Source organism: Meriones unguiculatus, chromosome 6 (genome assembly GCF_030254825.1).
Source record: "Meriones unguiculatus strain TT.TT164.6M chromosome 6, Bangor_MerUng_6.1, whole genome shotgun sequence".
Lineage (NCBI taxonomy): Eukaryota > Metazoa > Chordata > Mammalia > Rodentia > Muridae > Meriones > Meriones unguiculatus.
In genome coordinates, this window is record NC_083354.1 from 61,041,357 (window position 1) to 61,053,675 (window position 12,319).

The 12,319-nt window shown below is 40.1% G+C and overlaps 1 protein-coding gene across 1 annotated transcript; it reads right to left on the reverse strand.

Moving 5' to 3' along the window:
- Positions 1 to 6,907: 6,907 nt before the first annotated feature.
- On the reverse strand, positions 6,908 to 11,919 carry LOC132654845 (tripartite motif-containing protein 43-like). Its single transcript, XM_060386129.1, has 6 exons — positions 11,509 to 11,919; positions 10,871 to 10,966; positions 10,088 to 10,318; positions 9,295 to 9,317; positions 8,505 to 8,602; positions 6,908 to 7,437 (listed from the first exon to the last, which is right to left on the reverse strand). Exons 1-6 carry the CDS (start codon positions 11,917 to 11,919, stop codon positions 6,908 to 6,910), a joined length of 1,389 nt encoding a protein of 462 aa, XP_060242112.1.
- Positions 11,920 to 12,319: the final 400 nt, after the last annotated feature.

Below are 12,319 nucleotides of genomic sequence, written 5' to 3' on the forward strand. Positions count from 1 at the left end.
TAAAAAATTCTGACACAGACCGTCCAAGAAATTCAAGACAACATAAAAAGACAAAACCTAAGAATAATAGGAATAGAGGAAAAAGAAGATTCCCTGCACCAAGGCCCAGAAAATATTTTCAACAAAATCATTGAAGAAAATTTCCCCAACTTAAAGGAGAGGCCAATAAGAATACAAGAGACGTATAGAACACCCAATAAATTAGACCAGAAAAGAAAATCCTCCCGCCACATAATAATCAAACTGTAAGTATACAGAAAAAAGAAAAAAATACTAAAAGCTGCAAGGGAAAAAGGCCAAGTAACATATAATGGCAAACCCATTAGAATCACACCTGACTTTTCAACAGAGACTATGAAAGCCAGAAGGACCTAGACGGATATCATGCAGACCCTAAGAGAACACAGATGTCAGCCCAGGCTACTATACACTGCAAAACTCTAAGTCCTCATAGACAGAGAAAACAAGATATTCAATGACAAAAACAAATTTCAACAATACCTACAAACAAATCCAGCATTACAGAAGACACTGGAAGGGAAAATACAAGCCAAGAAAGCTAGCTACATTCAAGAAAATACAGGAAATAAATAACCCCACTACAGTAAAACAAAAAGCAACCAAGCACACAACAGTATGACCACAGCCAACATCAAATTCAAAGGATCTAACAGCCACTGGTCATTAATCTCTCTCAATATTAATGGACTTAATTCTCCAATAAAAAGACACAGACTAACAGAATGGATGCATAAACAAAACCCAGTAATCTGTTGTATACAAGATACACGCCTAAGTCACAAAGATAGACATTACCTGAGGGTAAAGGGATGGAAGACAGCTTTTCAAGCAAATGGACACAAGAAGCAAGCAGAAGTAGCCATTCTAATATCTGATAAAATAGTCTTTCAACCAAAATTAATCAAAAGAGATGGGGAAGAACACTTCATACTCATCAAGAGAAAATTCCACCAGGAAGACATCACAATCCTGAACATCTATGCCCGAAATACAAGGTCACCCACATTTGTGAAAGAAACATTGATAAAACTTAAACCACACATAGATCCCCACACACTAATAGTGGGAGACTTCAACACCCCACTCTCAACAAAGGACAGGTCAACAAAACAGAAATTAAAGAAAGAAACAATATCTCTAACAGAGGTCATGAATCAAATGGACCTAACAGACATTTAAAGAACCTTACACCCAAACACAAAAGAATTTACCTTCTTCTCAGCACCTCATGGAACCTTCTCCAAAATAGACCACATAGTTGGTCACAAAGCAAGCCTCAACAGATACAAGAAGATTGAAATAATCCCTTGTATCCTGTCTGATCACCATCGGAATAAAGCTGGACTTCAACAACAACAGAAATAGCAAAAAGCCTACACATACATGGAAACTGAACAACTTGCTACTAAAAGACATCTGGGTCTGGGAAGAAATAAAGAAAGAAATTAAAATCTTCCTAGAACTCAATGAAAATGAAGACACAACATACCCAAACTTGTGGGACACAATGAAAGCAGTGCTAAGAGGAAAGTTCATAGCACTAAGTGCCTTCAAGAAGAAATTCGAGACAGTGCATTCAAGTAACTTAATGGCTCACTTCAAAACCCTAGAAAAAGAATAAGCAGACATACCAAGAAGGAGCAGACAGCTGGAAATAATCAAACTCAGGGCTGCAATCAATCAATTAGAAACAAATAAAACAATTCAAAGAATCAATGAAACCAAGAGCTGGTTCTTTGAGAATAGCAACAAGATAGACAAACCCTTAGCCAAGCTAACTAAAAGGCAGCAAGACACCATCCAAATCAACAAAATCAGAAATGAAAAGGGGGACATAACTACAGACACTGAGGAAATCCTAGCAATCATTAGGACTTACTTCAAAAGTCTATACGCAACAAAATTTGAAAATTTAAATAAAATGGACAATTTTCTTGATCGATTCCACTTACCAAAGCTAAATCAGGACCAGGTAAATCAATTAAATAGTCCTATATCCCCCAAGGAAATAGAAGCAGTCATCGAAATTCTCCCATCCAAAAAGAGCCCAGGACCTGATGGTTTCAGCGCAGAATTCTACCAAACATTCAAAAAAGAGCTAACTCCAGTTCTCTTCAAACTATTCCACAAAATTGAAACAAAAGCAACATTACCAAACTCATTCTATGAAGCCACAGTCACCTTGGTACCTAAACCTCACAAAGACCCAACCAAAAAAGAGAACTTCAGGCCAATCTCCCTTATGAACATTGATGCAATAACACTCAACAAAATACTCACAAACCGAATACAAGAACACATCAAAGATATCATCCACCATGACCAAGTAGGCTTCATCCCAGGTATGCAGGGGTGGTTCAATATATGGAAATCCATCAATGTGATCCACCATATTAACAAACTGAAAGAAAAAAAACCACATGATAATCTCCCTAGATGCTGAAAAAGCATTTGACAAGATCCAACATCCATTCATGTTTAAAGTATTGGAGAGATCAGGGATACAAGGCACATATCTAAACATAGTGAAGGCAATATACAGCAAACCTATAACCAACATCAAACTGAACGGAGAGAAACTTAAAGCAATCCCACTGAAATCAGGGACAAGACAAGGCTACCCACTCTCTCCATATCTCTTCAACATAGTTCTGGAAGTCCTTGCTAGAGCAATAAGACAGTTGAAGGAGATCAAGGGGATACAAATTGGAAAGGAAGAAGTCAAATTATCACTATTTGCAGATGATATGATAGTATACGTGAGTGACCCCAAAAACTCTACCAGGGAACTCCTCCAGCTGATAAACACCTTCAGCAAAGTGGCCGGATACAAAATTAACTCAAAAAAATCAGTAGCCCTCCTGTATACAAAAGACAAAAGGGCTGAGAAAGAAATTAGGGAAACAACATCCTTCACAATAGCCACAAATGACATAAGGTACCTTGGACTAACCCTAACCAAGGAAGTCAAAGACTTGTATGAAAAAAATTACAAGTCTCTGAAGAAAGAATTAGAAGAAAATATGAGAAGATGGAAAGATCTCCCATGTTCGTGGCTTGGCAGGATAAACATAGTAAAAATGGCCATTTTACCAAAAGCAATTTACAGATTCATAGCAATTCCCATCAAATAACCAACACAATTCTTTACAGACCTGGAAAGAAAAATTCTCAACTTCATATGGAATAAGAAGAAACCCAGAATTGCTAAAACAATCCTCTACAATAAAGATCTTCTGGAGGTATCTCCATCCCTGATCTTAAGTTGTACTATAGAGCAACAAATTTAAAAACTGCATGGTACTGGCATAGAAACAGAATGGTGGATCAATAGAATGGAACAGAGGATCCAGAAATAAACCCACATACTTATGGACACCTGATCTTTGACAAAGACACCAAAACCATACAATGGAAAAAAGATAGCATCTTCAACAAATGGTGCTGGTCTAACTGGATGCCTACATATAGAAAACTGAAAATAGATCCACACTTATCACCCTGCACAAAACTGAAGTCCAAGTGGATCAAAGACCTCAACATAAAACCAGACACATTAAATCGGCTTGAAAAAAAAGTGGGGAGTACCCTAGAACTCATTGGTACAGGGGAAAACTTCCTGAACAGAACACCAACAGCACAGGCTCTAAGAGCAACAATCAATAAATGGGACCTCATGAAATTGAAAAGGTTCGGCAAAGCAAAGGACACTGTCATCAAAACAAAGCAACCGCCTACAGATTGGGAAAGAATCTTCACCAACCCTTTATCTGACAGAGGACTCATATCCAGTATATATAAAGAACTAAAGAAGCTGAAAAGCAGCAAACCAAGTAATCCACTTAAAAAATGGGGAATAGAGCTAAACAGAGAATTCTCTGTAGAGGAATACCGAATGGCAGAGAAGCACTTAAAGAAATGCTCAACATCACTAGCCATTAGGGAAATGCAAATCAAAACAACCCTGAGATTTCACCTTACACCCATGAGAATGGCCAAAATAAAAAACTCAAGTGACAACACATGCTGGAGAGGTTGTGGAGAAAGAGGAACCCTTCTCCACTGCTGGTGGGAATGTTAAACTTGTACAATCACTCTAGAAATCAATGTGGCGTTTTCTCAGAAAACTAGGAATAGTGCTTCCCCAAGATCCAGTCATACCACTCCTAGGCATATATCCAAAAGAGGCTCAAGCACACAAAAAGGAAATTTGCTCAACCATGTTTGTATCAGCTTTATTTGTAATAGCCAGAAGCTGGAAACAACCCAGATGCCCCTCAACTGAAGAATGGATGCAGAAAATGTGGTACATCTACACAATGGAATATTACTCAGCAATGAAAAATGAGGAAATCATGAAATTTGCATATAAATGGTGAGATCTGAAAAGGATCATCCTGAGTGAGTTGTCCCAGAAGCAAAAAGACACACATGGTATATACTCACTCATATAGACATACAACATAGGACAAACCCACTAAAACCTGTGCATCTAAAGAAACTAAGCAAGAGTTAGGACCCTAACTAAAATGTCCAATCCCCATCTGGAAAGGCAAAGAGGATGGATATCAGAAGAAGAAAACAGGAAACAACTTAGGAACCTACCACAGAGGGCCTCTGAAAGCCTCTGCCCTACAGACTATCAAAGCAGATGCTGAGCCTGATGGGCAATTGTTGGGCAGAGTGAATGGAATTTTATGTAAGAACTGGGAAATAGTAAGAGCTGGAGAGGACAGGGTCTCCACAAGGAGAGCAACAGACCAAGAAAATTTGAACACAGGGAACTTCCCAGAGACTCATACTCCAACCAAGGACTATTCATAGAGATAACCCAGAACCCCTGCACAGATGTAGCCCAGGGCAGTTCAGAGTCCAATTGGGTTCCATAGTAATGTGAAGAGGGACTGCCTCTGACATGAACTGACTGGCCTGCTCCTTAGTCACCTCCTCCTGAGGGGGAGCAGCCTTACCAGGCCATAGTAGAGGACAATGCAGCCACTTTTGATGTGAACTGATGGACTAAGATCAGAAAGGAGAGGAGAACCTCCCCTATCAGTGGACTTGAGGAGTGGCATGCATCCAGAGGGAGGAGGGAGGGTGTGATTGGGAGGGGAGGAGGGAGGGGCTTATGGGGGGATGCAGAATGAATAAAGTGTAATTGATGAAAAATTAAAAAAAAAGGGAAAAATAATTTAAGAACCTTAAATGACTTTCAAAAGTGGAGGAAAACATGGAGTTAGTCAATTTACATGGAGCACGTCTCGCCCCTGGGGGCAATGGTCTCCTGAACCTACTCAGACCTCAGACACCGCCACTGCTAGTTGTAGAACTGATGCAGGATGTTCCAAAGAGGGGGTTAAGGCTTCTCATAATATTTCCTATAAGCCCACACCTGTTAGTCTATATCCCCCATTTTTATTCATTATTAGCCAGATAGAGCCAAGTAATTTTGGTAATGATACTTGCTTTTTTGCCCAATGCTGGAATGCTAGTAAATTTACTAGCTGGTTACTCTCATGCCTCGCTGGGTGCCTGTGCCCATTGATGCCCCTCACGCTATGACTCTCTTCAGACAGAAAAGGGATCTTGGAATTACAACCGCCATTGTTACTGCGATCTCATTGGCAGCTGTTGGAGTTACCACCGAGGCATTAGCCAAGAGTCATACTGTGCAGACTGCTCAGACCCTGAATAACCTTTTAGCCAATGTAGCTCATGCCTTAGATGTACAAAAAGGAATTAATGCTCAACTAAAAGGAGGCTTGATGGTGTTCAATCAGAGGATTGACCTCATGCAGGAGCAAATTGATACCCTATGGAAAATCGCTCAACTTGGCTGTCAATGAAAGTATGCTGGACTTTGAGTCACTAGCATGAGAATTTTCCCTGTTCTGCACATCTGTCTAAACAAATGTCTAGCTATATTTTAGGTAATTGGACTGGAGAATTCGATACTACGATGGAGCCGCTGAGAGTGGCCATTGTCACGGTAAATTCTACCAGAGTGGACACAGGACTAGCCACAGGATTATCATCATGGATTGCTGCAGCCATGAATCAACTGAAGGAATGGGCGGGCATGGGAGCGTTAGCAGGCCTTCTGGTGTTGGGTCTTCTTGGTTTGCCTGTGGTATATATGCAAGATTAGAGTCTCACAACAGCATAATGGAGCCATGACCATTCAGGCCTTTACAGCCATGGAAGCAGGACAGTCTCCCTAAGCATGGTTGGCTACCATAAAAAGCTAAAATGTTACGCTCAGGATGCAAGGCTAAGCACTGCACTCAGGGTCAGCCGATTTGGACCCAGAGAAGAGCATGTCTGATTGAATGCGGGTTGATGCCCCAGGTCCTGCCTCTGTGAAAAAGGTATCGGACGGGTCTGATGCTCTTTGGGTGGATGACACCTAAATGAACATCAGTACAAAGTCCCAATTTATTTCTAATATCAGAGATCAGACCTCTACTCTTGCCTGATGCATCTAAAACAAAAAGGGGGAACTGTAGATTGCTGCGTAATGCTGCACCTTAAAGATGGAGCTGGTTTCTGCCTTTCACCTTCCCGATGGTGAGTGCTCTCTGTCACGAACAAGTCCACATTTGGCTAAGGCTGAGGATCTGGCTTGCTTCCATGTATGTGGACCTCTCTGCATTGCCCACGTGGCATGCTGGGGTTGGCTACCCAGATGCTATTTAAGCTATGGGCTGGCTTTCCCCAGGGTCAGATGATTGTTCAAGGTTCCTGAATAAACTGCATTGAAAAAAAAAAGGTGTTCTGGGTAGGTTATGAGGAACACAAAGAAAAGAAAACATAGTTAATCATGTTTTATATTTAATAGTATTTTAATGTTTAATGGCAAAAAAAGTAACATTATATTAGGAAATACCTAAACAACAATAAAGTACTGGGTTATGCTTTCTATCAAAATGCCTCCAAGAGAGAAGAAAGGTCTGACAGGGTAATTGAAAGTGCCAGGTGGGTAACTGTATATGAGGGAACTCTTGGCTACATCCAGGAAACTCACACATCCACCCTCACAATCAAGGAACACACCAACCCGGCCCACTGGCTTCTCTATATAGTGATGAATTACTGGACAGGTGGTGAGGAGACTGTACTGATTACCCTTCTTCACACACACAAGGAGAAATGCACCCTCAGGTTCAGTCTGCTGCCTTGTATTTGTTAAATAGTCATCCTCACAGACTCCTATAGCCCATTCCGGATAGTCCGTTAAATCCATCTCCCAGTAATATTTCCTAGAGAAGAAGCTCTGTGATCCACAGGAAGCAAAATAGTGTCCAGCTGATTCCACAGATGTCTCCTGATGGTGAGGGCTAAAGCTGAATCTTTTCAGGACATCAAATAGGTTCATCTTGTCATGGAGTAAGATTGCATTTCCAAAGAATATGTTCACTGTGGGAAGAGGCAAGAGGCAACAATTTAGTTGAAATGACTGTTTACACTTCTTAGGTGAGAGAGGTACCTGGAGATTGCCTGAATTACAAAAAAGAAGGTTAAGGCTAGAAGGGTTAAATGTGGTTCAAATACTTCAAAGTCAAGAAATTCCACAAGAAACTGAATGGGATTCTGATGAAAAATTTGCTGATGCTGTAGAGGTGGCTTTTAATTACACCTAGTAAATGGAAGATGTGTAGTGTGCATTGCAGCTATGTCTGCAGCAAAGACTGTCCTTACCCGTTTCCATTAATAGTTATTTCTAAAATAGAAGAAGTGATGATGGTATTTTTATTTGCATGTAAGCACTCATGTTTATACTCAAGTAAAGACTAAACGTGCATTAGAAGTGGTTCCCTGGTTGTAACTCTCTAGCTTTAACCCCTGCCTCCTCTGATACTCTTTCCATATGAAGTCACAATTCACATTTAGATCTAACAGGGGAATAAAGACACTGTCTCTTGACCTATCCATTTGTTTTATTTTTACTGCTCATGATATATGCCTTCATGTATATAGTTATTTTATGTTTATTAACATCTTTTTTGATACAGAGCATTGGTATATATTTTTGACTGCCTTGGAACTCCCTATTTCAAACAGGCTAGCCTCAAACTCATGGGCAATCCTGACAGCTCCACATTTTAATGTTGAGATTACAAGTGCACACCACTATATTTTATATATTTTTAAACTAAGAAGTGAAACGTACTTTAAAAAAATTCAACTGCTGAAGTGATTAAGGGAAAACAATCAAATAACTCCAACACTTAGAATGATTTAGATTGTCCTGAATTAATTATCATTCTTATGTCTCAAGGAAAAACTGTTACTATATTTTCATCCTGGGTCACATACAACATTATATTCATATTTGTTGTTTGTTAAATGACCACATGAATAAACACGATTAGAAATGTGACTTGCAATGACATATCCTTTAGAGGAGGTAGAAATTCATATACACAACCCTTATCTCATTGTTGAAGGACACCTTTGGTCATTTCAGCAGTGCTGACACTCACCTAGGAAGCACTTGCACCTCTCAATCAGTCCAGTGATGGGCAGGACACTGAGCTCTGGTTTCATCACCTGGGGCATGAACAGCTGCACTGACTCACTCCTGCAAGAGAAGAACACCTGATCTGCCTGGTGCTAAAGACACCATCACAGTGATTAGGAGAAATCCTCACTCCAAGTTCAGACAATGACTCAGGAGTTAAATCCCTTCCCACACAAGCCTGACAACTAGAGTTCAATCCCAGGAACCTGTGGTGGAAGGAAAGGACTGACTTCTGAAAGTCATCCTGTGAACTCCATGCATGTGCAATGGCACACTTGCATGCATGCACAAACATACAGAAAACACAACTAATTAGTACAAGTAAACACTTGTCTGAACATCTTTCACACAAGCATTTTCTGATATCATAGTGACATCATGATCAGAAAACAGGGTTGTTTCCTCCTAGATGCTCTTTTTGAAGCCCTTCTGGCTACCCATTTGTTTTTCCATGCATTCTGCCATTTCTTCTACTACTAGAAAATAAAGGTGATGGACCTTAAGGTTTATGATTTCAAATGTAGATATTTTATCACCAAGCCCTCTTGTATACACTGATTCACTATGATGTAGTAAGTGAAGGCACTTTCTGCTAAAGAACAGATGTCATATACATGAAACCAATCTCAAACTTCATACACAAGCAATTGAATATTATTCCTATCTAAGTATGTTTTTAGTTTGCTAAGGCAGCTTGGTCAATTTTGTAGCCTCGTTTAAGGATCCTGGCTTGCACTGATGACTGTACTCACCTTCTGAACATGTCTTCCAAGTCCTGCAAAGACAACAAGAATAGTTAAGATTTCTGAAGAAATGGCATTCAATGTTTGATTATAAAGTTCAGATAAATGTCAGTCATCATCAAACTGATCCACCTTGCAAATTTATTTTCATGTCTCAGGATAATGCCAACCAAGATTAGCAGAGGAGATATCTTAATGAAATTACACTGTGAAAGTAACATGATTGTAGTGTGCTCTGCAAAGGGGACTTCCTTGAGCCTGTCTACAAAGCATAGGAATATTTTTTATGAAGAATGCTTCAAAACTGTAACTTTACCCCTGGCTGGTACCTCATAGCTATAATTCCAGAATTTAGAGTTTTGAGGCCTTATGACTACTGTGAGTTGCAAGCCAGCAAGCACCACAAAAGAAGACCATATGTCAAAACCACTATTTCCCAAAGTACTCTCAAATACACAGGTTTAAAAAGAAGAAATTAGGTAAACTGTGTATAAGGAGAGGCAAAATATTCAAGTAGAGGCTCACTGGAATGTTTGGTAACAGGAATAACTGCATTTGGGATTTCAGAGAAGCAAGCACAAAAGCAAAAAATAATGATGTGATATTTAGTAGGGAATCTACTGACACACTGTCAAAAGCTTGTTCTTTTAAGGTTATGGCAAAGACTAGTGTCTCCAGATTATCCGTGAAAAGGAAATCCACTGACAATAAGTGCATGGACTGTAGACAGCTATCTTAGATGTAACAGTCCCAGTGGGGGCCTCAGATAACAAAGCCCTTTCATGCACTCCTCCATGCTCACCTGGAGCAGCACCACATATGGCTGCTGGGACGTTGTCATCAGCTCCCGATACATTTCTCTTAGTTGATTCCTTTTGTGCACCATCAAGGCTTTGCTTTTTCTGAGTTTCTCTAAGAGAGCTTGGCCTTCATTTTCCATACACTCTATATGTTGCTGTTCTTCTTCATGGAGGACTGGACGTCCTTTCCTATACTCCGTCCTGATCATTTCTTTCCGAAGAGTCACATAGTCCTAAAGGAAAATGGACATTCTAGTTCACATTTACAGAGCATTTTATCCTCTCCACTGACTCCTATGTTTAAAGTCGACGAGTAGCATCCTGTCAGTGTGCTGCACACACTGATTTTCTGTCTCCACTTTTCAGAAATGTGAATTATTTTCTTTCATTCATTTATTCTTTATTAATAGCACAAACAAACCCATCCTTTTCTCTAAGTATTTTCATCAATTTAAGGAGATCTGAGCCTCCTGAAGAAAAGGTATTCATTGCTAATTCACACATTCACTCAAAGAAGAAAATCTGCAGGTATTTAATAATCATGGGGCAGTCATAGGGTCAAATGCAATGTGATGAACTGTCGGCAAATCACTCATTAAACGTTTCTGCCATAGACAGGCCATGCTTTCTGAGTGCAGCATTGTATATTACACCCTGAATTAGAGGCCTGCAGAAAAGGTTCGCCTAGTATCAACGCCCATGCCTTATTCTCAACTTGTGAATGAGCAGGCTTGCAAGAGTGTTAGTTGCCTCAAGCTGATTTTCAGCATCAGTCCCATACCCACCGACCACTGTGTTGGCATTCTCTTCTTGGCTTCTAGATTCTCTTGATTTTCTTGGATCTTCTCCCATAAAGATGCCATTTGCTTTAGAAGTTTCTCCTGTAAACAAGTATAAACACATGAATAGTCCTGATGGAGAGACAGAAATGAATAGTTACTTTAGAGAAAGTTGAAAATCACCATGTTCTTACTTTCTGACTTTGATAACTATGAGTTTTAGATTTCAGGCTGTAGAAATACGAAATACAAAGTAACTGTTTACTCAAGTAGCATGATTAGTAAGCATGACTGAAGTCTGGGTAATTTGAATCTGACTGGGATTTCCAAATGCTTCTTTCCAGCTAATTCCAATGTACTTTTAGTAATTTATCTCCAGTGACATACAACTTTTACAGATGTGAATTTCCTAATTTTCTACCCACCAACATCAGCATAATGTATTACAAAACTAGAAATTATTTTACACTAATGGATTTCCCAATAGATGCTTACATTTTATAGTCACCCTTTCTCCATTAGCTGTTTTTAAAATGCCACCATTGAGAATGCAATGGTCTCTCTGTAATCTGGACATGAATCTTCCTGTTTTCTCCTAAACTCCCCCTCTCCACCTTTCAAGTTCTCTCAGAAATATCACTTACCATTTGCCCCTCAGAAGCTGCTTCAACAGGACAGTGTCTGTGACCCTTGTGCTCCTGGGAGTCAGAGCACAATTGACAAAGGAGGACCCTGTTCTCCTCACAGAAGATCCTCTTTGCCTCCTTGTGGATCACACACTTATTCTCCTCAGAGCTCAGGTACTTCATGAGGCTGTCCTGTCTGGCAATGTGCACCAGCTTCTTCAGAACAACGTTGGTTCTGAAGTCCTTCTTCTGGGATGGATTCTTACACATGGGACAGTGGACAGGAACTTGCAGGTCTTCCCAGGAAAAGCAGAGGCAGGCCCGACAGAAGCTGTGGCCACAGCTTGTGGTAACTGGGTCTGTAAGGCAGCCCAAGCAGATGGGGCAGGTAAGCACTTCCTGGAAGGCCTGTGAGATGTCTGACTCCATTTTCCTGAGGAAAGAAGCAGAATTACTATTCTTGGACCCCAGAGAAACAAGAGACTGCACAAAATCTGATAAAGTTGTGATTCAATTCTGTCTATGGCAAAAGAGACTTCATTTTTTGTATAACCATGAAAAAAACTAAGCATAGGATTGTGGGTCCTGCCCTTTACTGTTACAGTTTTCCTGATGGAAACACAGAATGAGCTCATGATCTTCTATGTCTTTCCATCTGCATTTCTTATAGAGGCTTCAGCTTAAATTGGTACCTTGGTTCAAGGCCAAAGACATCTTCCATGCTGTAAAGTGATCAAAGTCCTTCAACTCCAGAGGCTGGCCTTTCATAGCAGACATATGTTAGTTAAACACCTCCTTCTTGTCTATCCAATAAAATACAACCTACTGC